Raw genomic sequence first — 24,816 nt, 5'->3', positions numbered from 1 at the left:
AGTAAAGTGTATCTGCTCCTGAACAGGCAGCAGGGTCACCTCCAGAGAGGACACTTCAGGAAAGAAAGTAATAGGTGTTCTAAACAGCAGCAGTACATGAAACAATTTTATTCAGTGGGGGAAAAAAAAAAAGAACCTTGATACGGGTGGTTTGAGTGAGTGAAAAACACTGAACTTGAAAGGCAATTTGAAGAGTGTGTTTAGGTATCTGTGCAAGTAAGAAGTGGGAGAGTGGCAGTCTATCAAATTTATTGCTTACAGTAGAAACAGTGAGACTGTTGCTAAGGCTAAACATATTTGTAATTTAATGGCAAAGAATGTAAGTCCCACATAAATAAATAAATAAATAAATGTGAGTCCCACATAAATAAATTCAGATTCTTTATGGTTTCTCAACAAAAGACTGCAATGGTTATAATTGAAAACCAGCCTGGTTTCATTTAGGAGAAAAAAATTAGTCTTGTGTTTGTAAATATTGGATTGCAGGCATGTATAACAGGAGAACTATATAAGACATCTTAAGAATTTAAAGCCTTAGAAAATGTTTTTAAACCTGTTATGTAGTTGATAGCACTTTCTGAAGATTTAATGCTGTCTTTTGAAACTTTACATATTAAGCTGAAGATTTAGATTTACAAAGGTAAATTAGGCTCTTTTTGTTAATTATCTGGTTTCCTCTTGATGCTTATGAATACAATTTGAATTGATTTGCATTTCCAGTACGCAGAAAGATCTTAAATATCCTGGATTCAATTGACTTCAGTCAGGACATTCCAGAGCCTTTACAACTGGACTTTTTTGACCGGGCTCAAATTGAGCAAGTCATTACTAATTGTGAGCACAAGAATGCACGTGGACAAGTGGTCTGCAATGTCAAGGTTAGCATTGGTCTTTGTTTTCAAGTTGCATGTGCTATTCTATAACTTTATGATTAAAAAAAAAATCAGTGTGTTAATAATACTTTGAAATTTGCTTTTACATAAAAGGTGTATGTTTCAGATATGTATTTCTTTGGTTGCCAGTACCAACTGCCTAGCACTACATATGTGTACACAATTATATGTGCAATGTTGTTGTGTACTGTGATAGTTCTTGGAGGCTTTACTTAGGATTCGGTCACATTGTGATGAGTACTTGACACGTGTATTATTAATTGTCCTGAAGAACTTGTGACCCTAAAAAATGAGTAAAACTTGTTCAAATCCCATTCCATCTGTCACTATGTAGCCATCTCCTAGATTCTTTTAGGAGTTACAAATACATCTCCTTTGTCACTTGTCCTAATTTTGGCTCAAATACTATTCATTTTCTTCATAGTAGTTGGTATAGTATTGTGTTTTGGATTTAGGATGAGAGCAATGTTCCAAACACTTTCATCCTTTAGTTGTTCCTAAGCAATATTTACTTAGTGAAGGAAGAAGCTTATCAGCTTCTCAAATCACCCACCAGTGAGTAGGCTGTGGGCACAGGAAGCTGGGAGAAGACACAGCCAGGACAGCTGACCCAAAAGTTGCCAAAGGTCCATACCATGTGAAGTCATGCTCAGTGTATAAACTAAGGGGAAAGCTGGCTGTGGGCTGCTGCTCAGGAACTGGCTGGGCAGCAGTTGGCAGGTAGTGAGCAATTGCGTTTGTACATCCCTTGTTTGTAGTATTCTAAATGTTGTCTTATTCCCCTCTGCTTCCCTTTTCTGTTCTAGGAAACTGTCTTTAACTCCACCCACAAATTTTACTTTGTTTTTCCCCCAATTCTCTCCCCTACCCCTCTGGGGCAGGGAGTGAATTGCTGTGTGGTGTTTATCTATCTGCCAGCTTCAACTGTTATAATCATTTAAGTTTCACTTTTAATTTCAGTACGTTCACAGAGTTCTGGTTGCAGAAGTCAATGCCCTTCAAGGAATGGCAGCAATAGGCCAGAGACCTTTACTTATGGAGGTAAGTATAGAAAAAGTTAACTATTGTTTGTTGTTGCTCTTGGTGGATTTCATACCCTGTCAAGCAGTAAGCATTACTATAAAAGATTGTGGATTTGAGTCCTAACTTAGATTTAGTAATTCCTGAAGACAAAAACCACAAAACTGATAAGCTAAGGTACTTCTTAGCATACTGTTCTCTAAACAGCTGGCTTATAGTCTGTTTTCTTTTTTTCTTTAACCTCTTCCCTCCTCATTAGTGATAACAATTGCAGCTCCTCACCCCACTGTACAGAAAGCAGTTACACGCTGATGTCAAGATTGTCTGTTCAAGTACAAGTGTGTTTATCTTACAGCCAAGATAATTTTGCCTTTCTCTCACAGGGGATGCTGATTTATTTCTCCTTTTTTCTACACAGATACAGTTTCAGTGAACTTGGACATTAGTTATTTTCTGAGTTTTCTACCACCTTTTAAATTAAGTCAAAATGGGTTAAATGGATGCAAAGGATAAAGGAGAAATTACTCAGACTAAATTGGAAATAAAAGCACAAATAGTTTTTTCGTAGTTGTTTTTGTTTTGATTTTGAAGTGCTAGAAAAGAATTTTCCTAGTTGATTTTTTTTTCCTATGAGATTGAGGCATTCATGATGTCTGCCGTGGGAAAAACAGCTCAGAAATGGAACGGGCTACCTTGTTAAAGTAGTAAGAGCAGCTTGTTTCTAGTTAGCTGAAGACTTAACATTTTATTCTGAAGACTACTACTAATAGAAAAAATTGTCATCTTGAATTCTGTATTTGCCATCAATTTCTTTTAGCACATTGTAACTGAGTTTCTTTGTGGTGGGTTTTCAGGAGATCAACACTATCCTGCAGTACGTGGTGGAGCGCAACAAGCTGCTGCAGTGCCTCCATGCCAAGAGGCATGCTCTGGAGTCATGGAGACAGCTGGTGGAAATCATACTCACTGCCTGCCCCCAGGATCTCATACAGGCTGAGGATAGGCAGCTGATTATCCGGGATCTCTTGCAGGATGTGCATGACAAGGTAGTGCCGTGCTGGAAATCAACCCTCTCCTTGAACTTTGTTGCTGCATCTTTTTATGTGAAAGTGCTGCAATTTTGATTGTAATCCGAAAAAAATGCTGTCTGCCTTAAGTATTTTTAGTTTTCTGATATCTGCTGTGCTGAAGTGGAATGCCCTTTGGACAGAGGGGATACTTTGTATTCTTGCATACCTACTGTTAAATTGTAAACCATATATTGACAGATTTCAGAGGCATTTCAGTATCATCCAGCATGATGGTAGTCTGGAAAAGGTGTGTGAAAAAGAAACAGCCTGCTTTGATGAGAAACAAAGAAGAACTTATTGAAGGCTGAAGGCAAACTGCTGCATTTGCTAATTTAGTGCGTTTAGACAACTCACTGCAAATGCTACTGCTGCTGCTTTTGAAAAATTAAAGAGCTGAATGAAGCTTCATAATAGAAAAACTAAAGATTTTACAATTAGATGGGCTTTTGGAAGTATTAGAGTTTGTCTTAAAAGTCTCGATGTTTTACTGCTGAGTTATAGTAACATTTTGTGAGACAGACTAGACAGTTACTACTGACCCATCCATTCTACAAGGCAAAATTTAATGAAGGATCCTTGTATTTTTTAGTCTGCTGGGGCATTATTACTTTTTTGCTTTATTGCAAGAGTTATGTGGTTTGTAGTTCAGATGAATAGAGTTTTGAGAAATATATAAAAAAGTTATATCTTTTCAAGGAAAAAAGTAACCTTTTTGGGTTTTGTTTTTATTACTACCATTATATTTTTTTTTCTGTTGGAGTTACCTAAAAGTTACCTATTTTTAGTGGAGTGCTGGTTTTCTTTTTTATTTGAACTGAATTAAAAAAACAGGAAACAAGGAAGGCCTTCACTAGCTGAAGAAATTTCTTTCCTAAAATCTTTACAAAGAGGAAATTCCAGACTCTTAATTTTCTGTAGCATCTTGGTGAAGACTTTTGTCAAGTTCAGAAAAAAATTGTTGCTGTCTATTGAAAATAATTGAACTACTGTTCAAAATTACTATATTGCTTAAAAGAAAAGCTCCTTCTGTATTAGCGATAACGATACAAGATTTATCTTCCAAATAATAGGATGAACAAAAACATATGCAAACTTCTTGTTAGTGTTTTTCCACATTGTCTTAATGCTTCTTTGATGCTCAACCCTTTGGGTTTTTTAAGTAGTACCTTCACATTTTTAATGGTAATAAAATAGCTGTAGAGCAAAGCAGATACCAGTTATTCTTTCCCTAGCTTAGGTTTAAATATTTTACTAATAAAGCATCTCAAATATCAACACATTTCTTCCCTTTCTGCCATCCAGATTTGATTATCAGCCTGCCTGTGGTTTATGTAAAAAAATCCAGAAGACTGATGGTCTTCTCAGTTATATGTTCAATTCAGGTTTCTAAACAAGTTTCTGACATTACTGATTTTTGAGTTTTAAATATTGTCATGTTAATGAAATCTTTATGCATACATACATTAAATAGTTGTGTGAGGCGAATTTAATTACTTCAATAACTCATGAAATCAGACACTTTTAAGCATTTTTTTCTCTTTTGCCTTTTTTTGTCTTTCTACTTCTGTATTAAGATCCTTGATGATGATGCAGCTCAGGAGTTGATGCCAGTGGTGGCAGGGGCTGTGTTCACCCTGACTGCCCACCTGAGCCAGTCTGTGAAAACGGAGCAGAAACAGCCACTTGCACTCTCTATGGCAGGACAGTCCCAATATGTCTTGATGCTGGATGGTTCTTTTACCTCATCCCCTGGCTCTGAGAGCATATCCATGGGTTTTGCTTCTGTTGGTGACTCCTCCCTCCACATCATCTTAAAAAAGCTGCTGGATTTCATTTTGAAAACAGGTGTGTTGACTTCTGCAGGGTGTGTACGTGAATTCTGTCTGCCAAGAGTAAAAAGATGGGCTGAACTGCTTTCAGATACTGCAGTGAAGATTTTTGTTACAGTCACTTAGGTGGATCTTACATGATTAGTATGGATTTAAGTGATGTTAATAACAAAAAAATTAGCAAGCACTTAAAAAAAAATCGAAACCACAAACAGAAGAGAAATATGTAAATTACTATAAAGAGAATTTCATGTTTTCGTTCTTTTGGAACAGCATAAACTTGTTGAATTTAATCATCAATACTTTTATGCAAACAGTAGAACTTCACCTTAAGGAATCTAGTTGTTTTATTTATTTCTGCCTGCACTGCCATAGGAAAGTTAAATTAGGTGCCAGTGGAAGATGGTTTTAATTTTGTTTGGTTTTAATTGTGAATGTTTCTTGTTAACAGGTGGTGGCTTCCAGAGAGTGAGGACGCACCTTTATGGATCACTGCTTTATTATTTGCAGATTGCACAGAGACCAGATGAACCAGACACTTTAGAAGCAGGTATGGTCCAACTGTATTTGGAAAAGAGCTAAAAAAGTTGTTATTAAACCCTGGAGAGTACAGTTTCTGCATGCTGAGTTGTGTTCTGGAAATAGATGGAAAACATCTTGCTCTAAGAGCCTCTGAAATAAGTTGCTTATGCCTTCACATCTTTATGTACACTCATATCATAGTGATCCTATTTAAAAAAACCCAAAACAAATTCCAAAGCAAAAAAGGCACAAAACACCAACCACACAAAAAAACCACAAACAAACCCCAAGGTTTGTTTATAATTTCATACCCTTTCTCTTCCTTTGTCGGAAGATCCCCTTAGGGGGGAAACAAACACAAAAGCCTCACATACACCCCCTCCCCAAAAAAAAAAAAAAAAGGCAGAAAATAAGCCAACCAGAGTTGCTATTTATCCTTGAGTGCTTATGGTAAGTATCACATTCTCTCTGTGAATGGCTAAAATACTTGAATTGTTAGTGTTTCTAATAATTATTCAGACAAGAATTGAGAAGAAATCTTGGGGCTAGTTACCTGTATGCAGACTTTTACTTGGCCTGTGTTTTGAGCTACAGTAGTAAAAGAAAAAAGACTAACTGTGAATTTGTTATGACAAATATGTTATTTGAAGTGTATGACGGACTTTGGTTTCATTCTCTCCCATTTAAGTCACGTTGTCAATTTAGCTCACACTGAATGCTTTGGTCCCAGTGAAAGTTCATAGAATCTTAGGATGCTTTGGGCTGGAAGGGATCTTTAAAATCATTCTAACCCACTGCTATGGGCAGGGACACCAGACCATGTTTCTCAAAGCCTCATCCAACCTGGCCTTGAACACTTGCAGTTTTAGGCGTATTAGTTTATCCATGTAACAAGTACTGAACATTTGAATTATTTTTAGCAGACTATTTACAAGGGTCATGTATCTATACAAGTCCACACTTTTCACTCTGGCTGGTCCGTGTGATATTCAAGGAAGGGTGGATTTGTAGAACATTTACAGTTTGTTTAAAAACCCTTGACCATTGTTTGGGGCATTTCCGTTACAAGGTGTAGAGAGAATGCCCTGAAGGATGTAGCTAAGTTAATGGTAAGATGGCTTTGAATGCTTTCATTTTTTGTTTTGCTTTTTACAGCTAAAAAAACTATGTGGGAACATTTGACAGCTCCTGAAGATATGTTTAGTAAATTGCAACGGGAAAACATGGCAACTATTGAGAGTTATGGGGCAGCTCTGATGGAGGTGGTCTGTCGTGATGCTTGTGATGGCCATGAGATAGGCCGGGTAAAGGAATCTATTCTTTTAAAATTACTGTTCTGTTTGTTTTAAAGAACATCATCTCTGCAGAGTTGGGAAGTTTCATGAGGTAGAACTAGAACATTTCTATAGATACAAGATCTTTTTCATGTTTCTGTCCTCCCACTCATTCTTCAAGCTGCTGAAAGAAGAGCCATACATGCATATTAATTTTTTTCCCAACGAGGCTATATGTCCTGTCGTTTAAAAATAAGGGTAGAAAGCTCTGCTGCCATAGATGTAGATAGGGACCTCTGTTACAGTTACTTGTTAGCATTTTTAAGTCATGGACTTACCTTGGGAAGATGAGACTTCATGATGAAGTAATTTCTGATAGTAGCCAGTAGCTGGTTAGTAATTTCTGATAGTAGCCAGTAGCCAGAATTTCCTCAGAAGGCAAACTAGTTTTAAATAGTAATCGTGCTTGAGGCAATACTTCATTAAACTATTTGGCATTAGTTATTGGTCAACAATATCTGTAATGTTTTTAAAAGAATAGTAGAGAAAGGTAATTGGCTCATACTGTACTAGTGTCAAGAAATCTTAAAATATTTTTTACATAAATGGTTGCAGTTGTAGTGAAGAAATGCATTTTGCTTATAAGAAGCTGTTAGAAGAAACTGCTTAGCATTTCACATTTCTAGGTATTCATTAAAAATCTCATTGATCTTATATGTTTAATTCTGCTTTGATTTGTTTGTTTTCCTTCCCTCCTCGCAGATGCTGGCATTGGCTTTACTGGATCACATTGTTTCAGTAGACAAGCAGCAGCAGTGGCTGTTGTATCTCTCGAACAGTGGCTACCTGAAGGTGCTTGTGGATAGCCTGGCAGATGATGATCTGGCTCTTCAGAGCTTGCTCACACCTCAGCCCCCTTTGCTTAAGGCGCTGTACACCTATGAGTCCAAAATGGTAACAGTACTTTAGAAATTATTTTGGTTACAGTGTTCATTTTTTAATTTTACTTTTTAGTAAAAGTTGTCTGTCTACACTTTGCATTGATTGTACTCAGAGATACTATTAAGGAAGCTTTCCTGTCTACCATTCAAGAACACTCTGGCAGTCACGCTTGCACCACCAGAGATTTTTACTGTGGGCATCAAAGCCCCTTTGTAGAGAGTGGCTCCAGTGACTGATGGGTGCCCCACTTTACCCTCACCACACTCAGACTAGGTTTCCTTACTGATTTGACCCCAGGCTTCCCAGGACATTCTCACACATCTCGATCCTTAAAATGATTTAATCGTGGTGCGGCAACAGAATAAGAGCCCGAGCTGGTGCCTCTGAGGAGGCACCCTGAACAAAGGAACCCCTGGGTTTTTATACTCTCAACAGTCTGTGTGAGTCAGTCTGGGGGTCTTCACCTGACTCCTTGTCTCCTGCCATGTTTCTGAGTGTCCGGTCCTCTGGCTGGTGCCCCACATCCATCGTGCCCTTTGTTTTGCCAAGGGTGGGCAGTTCACAGGCTCTTGCTTGGGGCTCCTGCCACCTAGAGCTCTATCTGCATCTGCACACTGAGCTACTTGGCCTGAAGGTGTTCCTTAAGGGTATTTTACTAAAATAATAGATTTGAAATTATGCTCAAGTCAAGTGAGAAAGTAGACATTATAAGTGTCATTGTGCATCTCCAAAACTTAACCTTCTCTGCTCTTGTGTAGGCATTCCTTACTCGAGTAGCCAAAAGTCAGCAAGGTGCGTTAGAGCTGTTGCGGTCTGGCGTGATTGTGCGGCTGGCACAGTGCCAGGTGTATGACATGCGACCCGAAACAGACCACCAGGGGTAAGTGTTGCTTCCCTGGCTGATGGTGAAACCATAACACAGTCTTCCTGGAAGCACATCACATCTTTTTATAGCCTCATGGTTTTTCAGTGATGACTTGTGGGTTTATTCTTTGTGTGTGTGTTTCTTAAACCTGTCAGTTCAGTTTAAAGCTACCTTTCATTGAGAGGAAAATTTCAGATGTGGGTATGAGGTTGTACTTGCATGCTAATTACTTAAACTACATGAAAATTTGTTTAATATATCAGATAAAAGTGATTTATGTATTATTATTAAATAATTTATACGGTAATGTTTGACAAACAGCTTGCACTATAAACGTGTTTTGGAGGCTTTGCAGTTGGTGAAGTGCAGAGTTTGTCCTCCACCATGAAGCATTGAGAGAGCAGTGAATTAAATGCTATTTCAGGAATATTTTATTATGTGCTTTTAAAAAAATATTCACAGTGACACATTGCTTGGCAAGTTTCTTGATGTGTTGCCATGTTAGTCATTGTGAGGTGATTTAGAGAAGATCTCTCTCAGAGAAGGAAATTGCATATTTAGGGGAAATTACCTGGATTGATTTCAAGCCTTGGTCCCTGTTTTAAACTTACAGTTCTTAGTGACACACTGAGAGTTCAAACACTATGGAGAAATTTAAGACTTAGACAAGGTATACTATTTGAAAGTTCCAATTAGACCTAATAAGATTGTATAAAACCTACAGGACATTTGTGGAAGACTGTATTTAACAGTTACTTTGGAATTAGGCACAACTCTTCCTAAAATATTTGAGAATACCTGGTTTTGTATATCAGTAAGCAGGTATTGTATTTCTGCAACAAAGTTTAGTCTAGTATAATACAAAGAAATAATTTTCCCTGCTTAAAGAAAATGTCTGGCAGCAGCTGTGTATGATAAATCTGTTGCTTTTCCAATATAAAGTCAGTTCAGGTCTAGACGTCTTATTGAAATATGAATGGTTTTAGGTCCTTGAGTGATTGTAGGCTGAGGCTTTGCCTCACTCGTGGACTTCACTTTTCTTGCACTCTTTATCTTCTTTTTTTTTTCCTCCTTTCTTTTTAAACCTCCTAAGAATGTATGCAATGAGAGATCCCCCAGTCTTCATTCCTGCTCCAGTGGAACGTTACCGCCAGATTCTCCTTCCAGCTCTCCAGCTGTGCCAAGTGATCCTCACGTCCAGCATGGCACAACACTTGCAAGCTGCGGGCCAGGTAAGTTCCAAAACATGCTTGAGTACCACTGGTATTGCTCATTCAAAGAAATTATGTGTGCCTTTGCTCTGACAGTAAGTTGGTTTTGTTTTTAAATCCCATCCTCACTGGTACACAAGGTCTTTTAAAGTTCTTCAGAGGCATTACTTCATCTCTGATCACCATTAAATTTTGAGTCATTAATATTTTCTCTCTTTTCTTGTGGTGCAGGTTTTGCAGTTTCTAATTTCCCATTCAGATACTATCCAGGCAATCCTGAGGTGTCAAGATGTAAGTGCTGGATCTCTCCAGGAGCTGGCCTCGCTGACAGGAATAATCAGCAAGGCAGCATTGCCTGGTAGGAACTGCAGTTTTGAAGTCTCAACCCCATTTGCATGAATGTCAGGCTTTGTTTTCTGTAAAGCAACAGTGAGACAGAAGAGACTATCCATGATAATACATATAAAAAAATCTGTAGAGCTCTGAGAAAAATAAAGAAATGTTAAATAATTTTTCTTGAAGTAAATATGCAGTAGACATAGTGCTCTTACCCAAATGTATCTGACTTCCCATTTTCTTTTCATCATGCTACCTCACACTAAGTACTTTTTGTCTTGGAGGTGATTTACAAATAGAAGTGCTCAAAGTATCTGTGGTATCTTTAAAAAACAATTTTTATTCAATAAGTCCTGTAACTGAGGAAATTAAGAAAGAAAATTGTCTGTATACCCATTTTTAGCTGTCTTCTCTGTTTTTATTTGTTTAAAATATAAAGTTTCCTGGGGGAAAGCACTGCAGATTAGCATACCGCCATTTTTCTTGGGTGACTTACCTTCACAAAGGGCTAATAATGATTGTGATGGATATAGTGTTTTTTTCTGCATGCTTACCAGTTCAAAATAACTTCTCTATTTTGATTTAATGGTTTCCTTTGTTCAGGAGAGATGTCTGACTACTGTAGAAAGGAGCGCAGAGCTATAGGTTAAGCACAGGTGCTTTTTTTGCTTACAGTATACAGAGCTTTGCACAACAGCTGTAATTTCCATGCCAGCCTCCCTTCCTCCTTGCCCCCATTTGATTACTTACCAGAACAGTAAGCTACATGTTGTCATGCATCTCCTGGTAGCTGCATTCATATCCGAATGTTTAGCTCAAAAAATATGCAAAAGACAAATTGAATGTTTGGCTGAAATATTTCTGATCAATGCTTGTATTTAAATACATATAATGCACAAATTTTTTTTAAAAAACCCCAAACAAACAGTTATTTAATGGCTGTATCTTTTATCAGGAGTGCTGAATGAGCTGGACATGGATGTTAATGAAGGGACACAGATGGAGCTACAAGGACACATAGGGCGATTTCAGGTAATGAAGTCATATATTTAACCCATGTCCTTTTAGAATTGGCTATCTAGATGTGTTTCTTACTGTTTTTTTACTTTGAATTGTAGCATTTGGGAAAGAGATGTTTTCCAGCATTGAAAAGACTGTGTGAGGGTTTTTTTGTGGGAGTGGCATGGGGTTTTGGTGGTCTGTTTTTTGGTGTCTCTGCACACTTCCCTGTGCAGTAGAAAAGATAACATTTGACAACATCAGAATTACGTCAGGGACTTTGTTTCCCTTCCTAGCTTAGGGCTTATATGAAGAGAAAAATTTGAAGCCAACACCAAAGCACGTGAAGAGAAAAATTTGAAGCCAACACCAAAGCATGTGAAGTAATGCAGAAACAGTCTGTTACCACTTTGGCCACAAGCATGTCTCCAGCTCAACAGTTTGGTTTATCAGACATGCTAGCGGTTCATTTATTTGTTACTGAATTAGTTTTTGTACTCTACTTTTACTGGACTTTACCTATATAGACAAACAAAATCTAAAGGTGTTTTAGGTGTGGGAATGAGTAAACCTAAAATGTCATTGATAGGATTCTGTATAATAGTCTGCAAGAGACACAAGAAAAGTTGTGCACTTGTGAATTGCACTCATTTCTCATTGGCAGTGTTCTAGGGTGCCATTAATTTCAAAATGATTTACCTTAAATAAAGGTAAGTTAAAACACTAAAAACTTAAATTTTGTTTACAAAGTGCTAAAAGTATTATCTGCATTGTTCTCTTAATACTATGCTTTAAGGGACATGCATCACTTAAGTGAAAAGAATCGTGCACTTCATTTGTTGAGATGGTAATTTTAATGTAATTTCTTATGGCAGCGCCAGTGCTTAGGACTTCTGAGTCGGTTTGGAGGATCAGACAGGCTACGTCAGTTCAAGCTGCAAGATGATAACGTAGCAGGAGACAGAGTGAACAAGAGGGATGAAATTGAGTTGGCCATGCAACAGGTAAGGAAACAAAATATAAGAAACATCAGTTTCAACATTTTACCTGCTGTGCAGATTTGTTTGGTAATCATTATTTCATACGATAGTGATAATGCTCCACACTGGTTTAAGTGTGGTGTAGGAATCGACATTTTTAAAGAAATAATCCTTGAAAATGTGTTTACTTACATTTGCATTGGAAACCTTTATTGTTTTGCATACAAACTCTGTGAATTTTGAAGGCTTAAATTGATATAAATGTTCAAAATAAAACCTATGTATAGAGGGTAATGGCTAACACTAACTTAAAGCTAAAGGGGACTTATAATTATCCAGAAATTTTAGCTAGCAGGTTTGGGAAAGAGGCAAAGTTGCAAGTCCTAGACTTGCAGTAGAGGAGAGTTTGTAACCGATGAGAAAATAGAATCATCACATTCTGGTGAGAAGAGAGGAGCAAAGCATATTGTTCACTGACGTTTGTCCATGTAAAATTTAATGCTTCAAAGCCTGTAGATACTGTAATTGACATACTGTCTTTTTTTTTATCCTTTGTTGGCAGATCTGTGCCAACGTGATGGAATACTGTGAGTCACTGATGTTGCAAAGCGCCCCCAGTTTCCAGCACACTGTTTGTTTGTTTACTCCCAGCCTGTCTGAGTCAACCAACCGAGATGGGCCTCGACAGGGTGAGATTTTTGACTTGCTGTTTTATGAGCCTGAACAGTGTGACATTTGGGCCACTAGAAAATAGTGAACCAGAGGCTGTAGTTTCACATACTGTTTAAGTCACTTTATGCCAATACTGTAGCTGCTCACTCTCTCATTCTGGAGTCCATGCTTGTTCGACCTTGCGCTAAGCCAAATCAGAAAACTAATCCTAGTTAAAACAAACAAATTGTTTTTTCATTCACAGCCTCAGAAATATATGTCAGTTAAGAAGTGTGTGTATGTAAATAAATAGCACAAGACAGGGGAAAGTCAAGATCAGATTTCAGCATCTGTGCTGGATCACATTATTTGAAGCTAGGACCTCGTTTGTGACATGTAAGATGTGTTTTGATGTTGATTGGAACTCTATTACAACATGTGGCAAGAGTTTACAGTGTGTTATTATGCAGTTGAATGGCTAAAATATGTAAATAGTAAGTCTTCTAATCTAGCTACATTTCAGGTTTTGTACTCAGTACTGCACCAGGCTGACTGCCTTTTAGTACTGCAGTCACAGAACTTTTTGCCTAGACTTACATTTATGTTACTTCTGACAGAAGTGCAAAATATACTTGCCAGTGCTTTCCTTTCTAGGTTATTGGCAGAGAGCATAGCATATTGATTTCTTGGGGGCTTTTTTTTTTTTTTTCTTATCTTCAACATGTTGACTAGATACACAAGCACCAGTGGTCCCATATTGGCACTTGCCTGGCCTGGGCATTATTGTTTACCTGCTGAAACAGAGCACTAGTGATTTCTTCAGTTACTATGACAGCCATCGTCAGAATGTTAACAAACTGCAAAATGTGGAGCAACTGCCACCAGATGAAATAAAAGAGGTAATTGCTCTTCTGACTCTGTAGTTTCTGTATTGTAGTAACTTGGACAGATGTAACAAAGGCTCCAAAGCATCTTTGATAAGCAAGTAGTTCCATTTCTTGGGCATATTCTTTTCTGCTGTTAAAGGGGGTACATAGAATGAGTCATCTAAAACTTTAGGGAAAATATTTGGCTTAACTTTGTAAAAGTTGTGACTTTCATTATAGTTGCTTGGAGATGGGTTTCATTTTTCCATTTTTTGGTCAGCAAGCAAATTGGAGATCAAGGTTGTAAAGAAATAGTAGCTTAGAAGGAAGTTCTAGATATTAGTAAGTAATCTTATTTTCTTATTTCTCTTGATGTTCTGTAATTTGCTACTGTCTTTCTGTTTTTTCTCTTCCCATCACAGTTGTGTCAGTCAGTTATGCCAGCTGGGGTTGACAAGATTTCCACTTCCCAAAAATATGTGTTGGCAAGGCGGCGCCTGGTGAAACTAATAAATAACCGAGCCAAGTTGCTATCCCTCTGTTCCTGTATCCTTCTAAAATTGAAATGACCCTCAAGGTGATGATCCAGAAAAGCAGAGAGATAGAAACAGGGTTTTTTTTTACCTGGATTTCTGACCACTTTGAACAAAAATTCTTTCCAAAAAGTAAATTTGAGATACTGACAATTAACTTATGAGAGTATTGCTCTGCTACTGCCAGAATGCAAGGATTTTCAAGTTAGCAATTCCCATTTTGAAACCCAGCTAGGACTTTCTGCAGTATGCCAAAAGGAATTGTTACAGCCCAGCTCTTCAATTTTAGTGTCCAGACCCTATAAACATTCGCACATGTCCAAGTGTAGTGGAAGGAATACTTTGAAAAATAATTTTGATGTGCCTGTCATAATAGGAGTTTGTAGTCTTACAGCCAACCTTGCATAAACCAAAATCTCATAAACACCAGTAATTCTGTGGAAATAACCAGTCATGCACAAAAGAATTGTCTTCAACAGATCAGAATTTTCCTCTGCAGCCTCCCTTGGGAAAGATGTGCTCTTGCACATTTCGCTGTGTCACCTAAGATGTTCCTGCTGTGGCTGGCTTTATAACCTCAGCTTTACTGTGTGGCTTTATAACCTCAGCTTTACTTTACTGTGTGCAGCTGAGGCACTTTTACAAACCACCTGAGCACTCCATACTCTGCTCTCCTCCTGAGGGCTGGATTGAGGCTCTGCAGGGTGATGAGGACAGTGAGTGTGAGCGATCCATCACTGGGCTGTAGCAATGTAGGGGGTGACAAGTGGTTGAGCTGACATCTTCAGCTGTTTCCAAGTGTGTTAATAAGCTCATACAGTAAACATACAATCCAAAGACAACCAAATTGGAGTCCTTCACTGAGATATGTCTGCAGATATCATAGAAATATGTCTCTTCATTCTTTGGCGCCATCTGGAACACTACCTACTGCACTGCACACCCACTGACTCCCAAGACCCGCTGCTGTCCTCTAGGATGTCATTTAAGAAAGGAAGGCTGCAAGGTAAAATTTCTCAAGCATCAAAATGCCTTTGAATAACTTCGTGTGATTAGCTTTAAGATGATGTCCTACTATTAATATCTTGCCTTTTATATTTATTAAAAGAGATTTTGTTTGGGTTTGGCACACCTTTGGATATTCCACCGGAGAATTGGCAATTCTGATATTGTTTACTCACAGCCTTCTAGGCTTTGTATATTACACATAACCTCCAAGGGAAATTAAAAGTAACTATTTTTTTTATTTCTGCTCTTCAAACTAACTGAAGTTTAGCTAATACAATCAGATGAGTGATCCAAAATAGTTTATAGGAAAACATTTCAATATAATAGAAGATGAAATTATGAAATAAAGTTAGTATCGGTGGTTTTAAAAGTATGTTTAGAATTATAGCCACCATTGATTCACTAGAGGATTTTAAGGTCCTTGAATTTCATCTTTCAAAAAAATAAAGGAAAGGAAGGAAATCAGGGAGTGTGAATTTGCAGAAGAGTCTTTTGCTTAAAGTGCCATGTTGTGTGATCAAAATTATTTATGACTCACTCTTTATGTATTTTCTCTAAGTCATTTAAGTAAAAAAATTAGTGTAATTTCTAATGCATAAGTTTACTTTTGGATCAAATTGGAACACTGTTTTAAATTTATGTTATATGACTTGATAGAGAGATAGTGTGGAGCAGCCAACACAATTTTAACATCTTGTTTTCTATTGCCAGATTCCTTTGGTTCAGAGCCAAGCTTGTATTTCAGTAGTGGACTGAATCGAGTGAGCCAGCACGATATAGACCAGGTGAGATGTGACAGTCTGCTGCAGGGTACAGAATGCTCCTGGCTACCCTGCAGCTATTAGAAGCAGTCTGACTGCTGTTTTCCCACTTCTGAACAACCTGCAGTAACACCAACAGCAGAGAACTAAATTTAGGATTAGTGAAGCATTACAAAATTGTTTTGGAAAATATTGTTGCACTTCTGCTGCTGTGTACATATCTTTGAATCTTAATATGAAGAGTTAAGTAAAAAATGAGTTATAAAATAGAGTAATCATTCTCTTTTCTCTTACCAACCAGTCAAATGGTGTTTTTTAATAACAGCTTCCCAAAACACCAGATATCCTTGAAAGACCTGCAGTATGAGGGCAAGTTTCTCAATTTTCTGTGATCAAACTATTCACTATGGGTCAGCTTCAGCCAGGCTATAGAGAAATGACATCAAAAGGGCAATAGGAACTGAGGAGACTATAAAATATGAATGGTAGAATAGAAACAAATTCCACTTGCACAGAAATTAAATAGTTTGTGTAAATTTGATGCAAAACTAGCAGCAAAAATATATTAATAAATCTCACTGATATTTCTATGGCTATGCAGGAAAAAACTATTCTTCAAAACTGCAGTCTCAAGTACCTTTATAAGATCTAGAATCGTAAAAGTTGCTGTGTGTTTTGTGATGAGGCATCTGTCATTTATTTTGTTTGTTCAAAAGTAAAGTGTACAGTATCATCTCGGTAAAATACTTAAAATGTAGTTAATTCAGTGACTCTTTACATATGTATTAATGAAAAAATGCTGTTGGTGCCCACAGAGTCTCTAAAGAGTCCTTAAAGGACTAGGAAAATGTAATTGGAAGATGTGTTTGTGTGACTCTGAGTGAAGAAGCTGAGTTATAACCAATAATTCCTAAAACAGAATAAGCAGTACTTATTAGAGAAGTCAGAAAAACCCATTCTTGGGAAAGCAGGTCATAGAATAAATTATAGTGAAGGAGTTGACAGGCAGTGGATGATAAGCTGGCATTTCAGGAAGAAAAAATTTTGTATTGATGAGTGCATCAAATCTCTGTTTCTCAGCTTCAGATTGAAGCCACAAACAGCTTTGGTGAATCTCTGCAGAAGAAGCTCCTGGACATCGAAGGTTTATATTCCAAGATTCGCTCGCGGTACACCTTTATTCAGGCTCTCGTTAGACGTATCCGTGGGCTCCTAAGGATATCAAGGACCTAAAAGACATTTGGTACCTGCTGCTTGCCCAGTGAAGCTGTGTACTAGGGCAGGCCTGCTGGATCATTGCGTTTTATAGATCAAACATTTTCTAAATACTGCCAAAATTATTTTGTTACTTTTTTTTATCCCTGTGGATGAGTTTTGTGTATTCTTTCCTACCGCTCCCGACTTGACGTAAAAAATAAAGGATTGTTTTTGACTGAGTTATGAATAATGTAAAATTTCAAGCAAGAAAGAATTCAAATGGAGGGCCTCAAGGAAGCAGGAAGTTCTGCAGCTGTGATGATACTACATTTGTTGATGCTTTCAGAGAAAACTAAAACATCTTTGTCTGTGTTGTTCCTGTTTCACACAGAGATTAATGAAACCATAGAGTTCACGTGTCATCACTTGCAGACTGATTACTGTGGTGTGGATTTTATATTAATTTCGCAATGTGACCTGCTAATATCTGCTCCCCCTCGTCCTGCCTTTTTTCCGCTGGAAGAAGTACAAGCTGCTTCTCTTTGAACTAGTTTAAATGAGAAAAGTGATAAAAGTCATGGTAGGTAACTGCTATAGGTTTGGTTCTTGTGACTGGGGGAGTAAAGGTTTCTGTGCTTTCTTGCTGCAACACAAGTATAAGGACAGAATAAAATGGATGGGGAGGAAGCCAGTAATCGTGAGTGGCAGGTTGGTTCTGTAGATTGTTCTCCTATGAGACTTTCATATATCCCTGTATCTTCTGTAAAAAAGCAATTAAAAAAACACGTAATCATTGATTATTGACATGAGATCTGTTGCACTTCTCCCTTAACTCAGTCTGAGCTTAAGGCCCAGTTCATGTGTGCCTTGTACGTGATGTTTCCTCTGAGTTTTCATTATGTAATGGTGCACATTTTTTTTATGATTTTATATTTACTTATCTGCCCAACCTAATTACATTGATGACATAATTTTTATGCAGGGATGATGATAATGCTGCTGTCAGGTGAGCCTGTTAGATAATCCATAGGCGCAGCTTGCTATCAGTGTTTTACACCGCTGGACTTTGTTCACTTCCAGCAGGGAATGTTTCTTGTTTCTCCCCCAGTCGGAGAGAACCAATCCCTGATCCAAGAAGCGTGCTGGCTCCGCAGACCCCCCGTCCTTTGGAAAGCAGCTCTGGTTCGGGCTGTCCGCTGTGTGCCCGGGGGTCCCGCTCGCCGCGCGGCTCTCGGGGGCGGCGGGAGGCGCCGGGCCGGTGACGCCGCCGGGCCCCGCCCGCCGCGCGCTCCCGCCGCCGCAGATTCGCCACGCGCGGGCCCCGGGCCGCGGTTTTTATTCTGCAGACCTTTCTCCCGCTCCGATTCCCGCCCGGGCGTGCCCAGGGAGGGCGCGGGGAGGGTCCCGCTCCCAGGCCGTTCTCTCCGCGCCGGGGGCGCAGCCGGGCTCCGTGTGTCGAAACGGCGGCGGGCGCGCAGCGCTGTGTTTACTCGCCGCGGCGTTCGACGTGGAGCCGGGCGGCGGCGGCAGGGCCAGCGCGGCGAGGGCAGCGGAGCGGGGCGGGCCGGAGCGCCGGCGCAGCGGCTCGACATGGGTGAGGAGCGGGCGGGAAGCGCCTGCCCGAGGGGACTCGTCCATCGCGACCCTTCCGGCGGCCGTGGAGGCGGGGGGGCGGCCGGGTCGGTGTTGAGCCCTCCCGCGGGAGGGACGGTCTGCTGCCCGCCGGCGGCGAGAGGCCGCGGCTGAGGCCCCGCTTGGGCGATGCCCACCTGCCCTCAGGCCGGGCCCTGCCCGCGGGCCGCTTCCCGGACAGCCGGCCCTGGGGCGCCCGGAGGCCGCGCTGGAGCTGCCGTGCGATGGCGAGTCCGAGCAGCGGCAGGACGGTGTGTTCGGTCCTGTCCTCAGGCTTCTGTACGCCTGACACCTGGCAGAATTAAACTCTGAATCAAGTCTGTAATGGGCTGCTGATAAGGAGCGGATTAGGAGAGCAGGTCCTGCAGACTAGTAAATGAAGTAGAGGGTGTATTAAAGAGAGGCCCTGAATCTGAGAGCTGGGTCATTGAGGTGTACCTGTCCTGTTGCAGATGGTATTTGAGCAGTGTTTTAGTGTGGGAAAAGCATACCCAATAGCATATAAAAAAAGGGAGTGAGAGGTGTCTGGCGGCAAGCAAAGTTACAGACTGAAAGAGTTTTTGCATCTTAGGCCTCCATGTAACCAGTGGTAGCCTTCTACTTGAGATGTTTCTATGGAAATACCTTTTTCCAGCTCAGTTCTCTTGAGGTTATTTTCCTGCCTGGCAGTAAGAGGTGCCATGAGCAGCACTATGCAGATTGGCAACCAATGGTCCCTTATACCTTCTCCTTGTTTTCCAGGTTTGTAGCATGTATGGCTTCTGTGGTGGGATGGGCTTAGAAGAAATAAAGCAATGTGTTATCAGTCTGAGTTCCTTCTGAAGTACAAGCTCCTTGCTTCCTCCTTCCCCTGGAAAAGCAGAAGCAGATGCCTAGACAGACAAACATAGGGAATAATTTTTATCAAAAGATCTTTCAGAAAGATTTTGGTTGCAAATCTTCTTAATTTGTCTCTGATATTTTTATCAGTATTGTCAGTGATTCTGGCTTGTTGGATGTTTCAATACCTTTTGCAGGCCTTAAGTGTATTTACAAAGTTATGATTTAACATTAGATATGTTTGTTATAAAAAATCTGGAAAAAAAGGAATTGTTACTGGCTTAGAATATCAGTATTCTTTTTATGAATAAAAATCTAGTAGGCATAAATTAGATATTAGCCTGGCCCCAAGTACTCTTGCATGCATTTAGAGAATAAATTAAGTGCTGGGGCAAGCCAGTTTTGAAAAAAAGAATGAGAAGGACATTTAAAATCAGCTGCTAGACTTCTCTGTAGCATTAACATACTTGATTTGGTGCAGCTCTGCTGTTTGTAATGAACTGATTTAATAGGTACCTACTGATTTGTACCTAATTTTAAGAAAAAAAGAAATGGGTGGTCCTGTGGAAGGCCATGGACATCTTCTGATGCTGAATTCTTTCAGACTTCTTTTGGTCCTTGTATAGTCTCTGGCACTGAAAAGGTAGAGTCTGAAACAAGCCAAAAAGAAGATGACTCATATTTTGGCAAAGGAGGGAAAAGGAAAAAATAAAATTGTAACTGCAGTGACATTTGATGCTGCTGCAATGTGATTTGCTGGAGTGAGTTATCATAAAATCATAAAATGGCAGCATACATCAGGAGGACATGATGTTGTTGAGCACACAGCCATCTGGGCAACAACTTGGACTTGTCCTTTTTCACTGGAGAAGAGAAATGTCTTGTAGGCCAGTAAGAAATGAAGTTGGTCTGTCTGACATTGAAATGTCTTTCTTTTCTGGTTTTTGTAGGGGGCTTTTTCTCCACCATCTTTTCCAGTTTGTTCGGAACTCGAGAGATGAGGATTCTCATCCTGGGGCTGGATGGAGCAGGGAAAACAACCATTCTCTACAGGTTACAAGTTGGAGAAGTTGTTACCACCATTCCAAGTAAGTGATCTGCCCATAGGGAGAATATTTGCCTGTAGCTCTGACACATAAACTTTGCCAGCTGAACTTACTACACGCTTTCTTCATAAACAAAAGGACCTTATGTTGTGGGAGCCTTGCACTGTTGTATCTAAGAACTTTTCTTAAAAGTATTACAAAAAAACATTTTATGCTGCCGTGCAAAATGCAAAAAGCATTTGACCTCAGGATTGTTAGCGTGATTTCGCAGGCTGTTTGTGATAGGTCAGCATTCAGTACATAGTAAATGTGGACTGCATAATTCATTTGTTTCCAAATATAGCTATTATGTGAACTTCAGAGGTCACTGTTGCTGTACATAGGATGGTGTACCTTTTTTTTTGACAAGACTTTTGTTTGACATGGAGAAGAAATCATATGATTTAACTTTACATTCTGTAGAAAATGTAAAAACTGAATGTGAGGTTTCAAGGGAGAAGATGATGATTGTTTAAAAAAATGGAACTGATTTCACCACTTGTCTTGGCGTTCATGCAGCCACACCCACCCAGTGTGTGTGCCCCAGTTTTCTGGCCATGATCACTCTGTGTAACATGAAGGACAAGGGATGCTTGACTTTTTAATGTTCCTGTCATGTCTGTTGTGTTCTTCCTGAATCTGACTTTGCTCAGGCCTCTATTACCTTTTAGAAGCCAACAGTTTGCTAGGACATAATCTTTTTGCCTGAGGGTTTTGCTTATTTCAGCCTCCATAAATTTTAAGCAGCCTGTGCCCACTGTTCATTTCCCTGTGCTGTGTTTCTCTGGGCTGGCACGACAAGGAATGACATATGTGATACTGCAGCCTTGTTGCCATCTTCCAGACATTGGTACTGAGTCCTCTCCTGAGAAGTTGGCTCTGCTGTGGCTCTTAAAAGAGTGCAGACCTTGTGTGGACAGAAGGACACATTCCTTAGTGCTCTCTTGCTGTCAGTTGTGCTTGGTTATCACAGCAGGCCAGTTCTTTAACCCTTGTTCTGTTTCTTTTGGTAATTGCAGACACACTACTCTTGATTTTTAACAACCTTAGTAATTCTTATAAATCTCTACAATATGCTTACAATGTGGTTTTATTATAAGTTCAAAAGAAATATTTCTGTATTATTTTGAGTCATGTTTGTTGGGGTAGCTTTTCAAAGGGCATGAACTTTGTTGTGCAGCTACTGAAAATTTTCAGGCCTGAAAATCTTAAACTGAGCGCTCTGATATTCTTCACAAGAACAGGGAACTCACCAACAGTAAAATTGTTTAACTTTGTTTCAGCCATTGGCTTCAATGTTGAAACCGTGACCTACAAGAATCTGAAATTTCAAGTCTGGGACTTGGGAGGACAGACAAGCATAAGGTAATAGAGTTCTTAAAGTCAATTAACTTTCTCTAAAAAGTGCCAAGTTACTGGAATTCTCATAGCAGGCACTCCTGAAAATCAGTTAAGTTTTAAAAAGCCCATTCTCTGGAGAACATTTTCATCTAACGGAATTCAGTTTGAAAAATCTGTCATGCACTACAGATTGGAAAAAAAACAAGCCAGTGTTTTCATTTGTATTTGGTTTTGCTTTGAAAAACAAATTTATTACTGTAGTAGGCAATTGAGTAGCATTCTGAGAAAGAGTGGAGGGAGTGATAAAAGCCCAGAAAGATACTTCCTAGCTTTGCATTCTTAAGAGTAGTGAAGTTGTATTTAGGTATAGATGGTAATTTTTTAGCAAGCTTCACAAGTTTTGTAATTAACAGTACCCCTGTATGCTCCCCTTATGATTCCTCTTTCAGTGCTTAGTAGCAAGGTGCAGTGTAGTTAGCTAGTAAGGAAGGTGCAGTTAGTGAGATAAAGGTTCCTTCCCTTTTTAGTTTCAGTACAATAATTCTGAAAAAGGTGTTTTGTTTTGATCCTTGTTAATTACTTGCCTGTATTAATTATTCATTTGAGATTTCTCTGGTGACCCTTCTTTGGTGACTGTAATGCAGATGCTTAGGTCTTTAAACTTTCTTTCCTTTCCCGTCCCTCTGGTATGGACCTGATGTCCTGCAGTCTCATTCCCAAATAAATTTGTCCCCAACATGTCTGTTCTTTCCCTGTTTTCAAGGTGCTTCTTTATTTGCCTTGTGTTGGGTTGGAGTTTTTTGGGTTTGTTTGTTTTTTGGTTTGTTTTTTTTTTTTTTTTGTTCTGCCTTGGAGAGTATTTGTACTGTCTGTTCATTTTTGTAGCCTCTTGAAGAAATCTACTTGCCTCCTGGGACTTTTCACCCCATGGACAGTTTTTACTTCCTCTGGGTGATCTGGTTTTAATTATCTAGCTAAAAAGAACTGCTAACATGCAAATGACATGACTGGAACTTCTCTCTCCTCTGCAGGCCCTACTGGCGGTGTTACTATTCAAACACAGATGCTGTCATTTATGTAGTGGACAGCTGTGATCGAGACAGAATTGGCACTTCAAAATCAGAGCTTGTTGCTATGTTAGAGGTAAGAAAACAAGGATCACAGTCATCAGTAAAACAAATTGAGAAATTAACTTATTTTTTGGAGTAAATATGAAATTTGATTCAATGAACCAAGTGAAGCTCAACTTCACTTGTGAAACTTCAGCCCTCAGCATAGCCCACGCAGCACTTCTGACTGAAAAAGCACTGAATACTCTGCAGGTATTTCATGGGTTTGTGCAGCATTATCTGGACAGTTACTTTCATGTAGCCTTGTGGTCATATGAAAATTTACCTACCTGCCTGCCAGGACAGCTGCCTAGTACTGCAGTGTGGCAAGATCAAGCCCTGAAGGATTGACAGTAATTAGTATCCTGTGATGTTCTGAAGCTGAAGAACAAATGTAGAACAAGATAATAGAAGTAAGATGAGTTGAGCAACACTCTCTATTGCCTTGCTGCCCAAAATACCTGCAAGCTCATTTAATGTGCCTTGTTAAGTCCAGCTTGTTTCATAACCTGGACTGGCCATGTTTTGAAACTGCTCCTATAGGGAACAGTTTCATACTGGAATTGAAATTCCAGTATCATACTGGAATTGAAAATAAACACCATTCTTTCACTGAAGAATTTTCTACAGAACAGAAATCAGCAAACAAAATAATTGAGAGCTGCTGAAAGTTTTTATTATATGTACAGGTTTTTATTATATAGGTTTTCTCTCCTTAAATTCCATAGAAGTCTCTGCAACAATTCCCACGATTTCCCTTTTTTTTAGGAAGAAGAGCTGAAGAAGGCCATTTTGGTGGTGTTTGCAAATAAACAGGACATGGAACAGGCCATGACTCCCACAGAAATGGCAAATGCCCTTGGCTTACCAGCTTTGAAGGACCGAAAATGGCAGATATTCAAAACCTCTGCAACTAAAGGCACAGGCCTTGATGAAGCAATGGAATGGTGAGTACCAGTCTAGTTATGCTTCATTCATATACCTAATTTTACACATTTGGGGTTTTTTTGATAAAACTGGATTTGTGGATAGTCTGATGTAAGAGTCCACATTAGAAGAATGACTGGTTTTCTGCTGGAGGTATTTCAGCAGAATTGAAATGACTTTGCAGTAAACTGACTTAACCTTTTTCCTAGGTTGGTGGAGGCCTTGAAGAGCAGGCAGTGATACAAAACTGACCAGTGCAAGGAAGCGTCAGCTATAGCCAGCATCCTCCTTTCTGCAGCTAAGTGTTTTCAGACCACAGATACGTGTAAATAGAACAGATTTGAGTTTGACTTCTGTAATGTGGATGCCTCTCTTCAATTGTAAAACTGAAATAAGCGAATGTGTACATTATGATACTCCATTTCTTTTTTGTTTAAAGAATGTACTTATGTTAATTTGTATGAAAGTCTTACTGGCTGAGAAAGTTGGTTTTTTTTTTGTCATCCCCCCCTTCCTTTGGTGTTTTTGGTGGCCAGCATATTGGTATAGATAGAACACTAATAAAATCTGGAACTGTCAGCTATACCCAGGGGTGTGTTGCTTGCTAGAGGCTGCTTGCTTTACAGAAACAAGTCCAAGTGCTGCCAGTTCCAGCAGCCACGTAGCTGAACAGCTGCAGAGGTGCATCTTCAGTGCAGACACACTGTTACACTGAAGTACAGCAAGAGAGCACAAGTAGTGCACCTCTGGCTGCCAACATGGCATTCAGTGGGTCTCTGAAAGGAAAACCAGTGTCTTCAGCACACACTACCGCCCTGATGTGCCAGGGCAGTGACATGAATTGAACTTCCACCTTCATGAGCTGTTGTTCCTGCACTCTCAGCCAGAAGTGACAGGTAAGTAGCTTAGTATAGCTGCAGAAACTGAAGGCCAAATCAAACTCAGG

The 24,816-nt window shown here is 39.4% G+C and overlaps 2 protein-coding genes across 3 annotated transcripts in view; both read left to right on the top strand.

Annotated features, from left to right (window-relative positions):
• Nucleotides 1–17,766, top strand: part of NUP205 (nucleoporin 205) — a 45,993-nt gene extending 28,227 nt beyond the window's left edge. For both annotated transcript variants that reach the window (XM_038154895.1, XM_038154896.1), the window contains exons 26-43: nucleotides 721–878; nucleotides 1,854–1,934; nucleotides 2,768–2,959; nucleotides 4,558–4,828; nucleotides 5,264–5,362; nucleotides 6,490–6,638; nucleotides 7,371–7,562; nucleotides 8,309–8,430; nucleotides 9,509–9,647; nucleotides 9,858–9,984; nucleotides 10,918–10,994; nucleotides 11,837–11,965; nucleotides 12,504–12,630; nucleotides 13,325–13,491; nucleotides 13,881–14,004; nucleotides 14,869–14,997; nucleotides 15,711–15,784; nucleotides 16,841–17,766. In XM_038154895.1, the coding sequence (XP_038010823.1) occupies nucleotides 721–878; nucleotides 1,854–1,934; nucleotides 2,768–2,959; nucleotides 4,558–4,828; nucleotides 5,264–5,362; nucleotides 6,490–6,638; nucleotides 7,371–7,562; nucleotides 8,309–8,430; nucleotides 9,509–9,647; nucleotides 9,858–9,984; nucleotides 10,918–10,994; nucleotides 11,837–11,965; nucleotides 12,504–12,630; nucleotides 13,325–13,491; nucleotides 13,881–14,004; nucleotides 14,869–14,997; nucleotides 15,711–15,784; nucleotides 16,841–16,993 (2,510 nt within the window). In that variant the 3' untranslated portion in view covers nucleotides 16,994–17,766. The remainder of the gene's footprint in view (nucleotides 1–720; nucleotides 879–1,853; nucleotides 1,935–2,767; nucleotides 2,960–4,557; nucleotides 4,829–5,263; nucleotides 5,363–6,489; nucleotides 6,639–7,370; nucleotides 7,563–8,308; nucleotides 8,431–9,508; nucleotides 9,648–9,857; nucleotides 9,985–10,917; nucleotides 10,995–11,836; nucleotides 11,966–12,503; nucleotides 12,631–13,324; nucleotides 13,492–13,880; nucleotides 14,005–14,868; nucleotides 14,998–15,710; nucleotides 15,785–16,840) is intronic.
• A 262-nt stretch (nucleotides 17,767–18,028) lies between these two features.
• On the top strand, nucleotides 18,029–24,455 carry ARL1 (ADP ribosylation factor like GTPase 1). The gene is made up of 6 exons (XM_038154907.1): nucleotides 18,029–18,551; nucleotides 20,359–20,496; nucleotides 21,777–21,858; nucleotides 22,866–22,977; nucleotides 23,712–23,890; nucleotides 24,080–24,455. The coding sequence occupies exons 1-6, from the start codon at nucleotides 18,044–18,046 to the stop codon at nucleotides 24,108–24,110; spliced, it is 1,050 nt and encodes a 349-aa protein (XP_038010835.1). The 5' UTR covers nucleotides 18,029–18,043; the 3' UTR covers nucleotides 24,111–24,455.
• Nucleotides 24,456–24,816: the final 361 nt, after the last annotated feature.

Source organism: Motacilla alba, chromosome 1A (genome assembly GCF_015832195.1).
Source record: "Motacilla alba alba isolate MOTALB_02 chromosome 1A, Motacilla_alba_V1.0_pri, whole genome shotgun sequence".
Lineage (NCBI taxonomy): Eukaryota > Metazoa > Chordata > Aves > Passeriformes > Motacillidae > Motacilla > Motacilla alba.
This window is presented reverse-complemented; position numbering and strand designations above follow the sequence as displayed.

Bases quoted from the DNA above. Each gene is read 5' to 3' on its own strand.
- ARL1 (XM_038154907.1), top strand. From the start codon at position 18,044: ATGTTTCTTGTTTCTCCCCCAGTCGGAGAGAACCAATCCCTGATCCAA. The intron at 20,497-21,776 runs GTAAGTGATCTG...ACTTTGTTTCAG, and splicing joins AGTTGTTACCACCATTCCAA to CCATTGGCTTCAATGTTGAA. The intron at 23,891-24,079 runs GTGAGTACCAGT...CCTTTTTCCTAG, and splicing joins CTTGATGAAGCAATGGAATG to GTTGGTGGAGGCCTTGAAGA.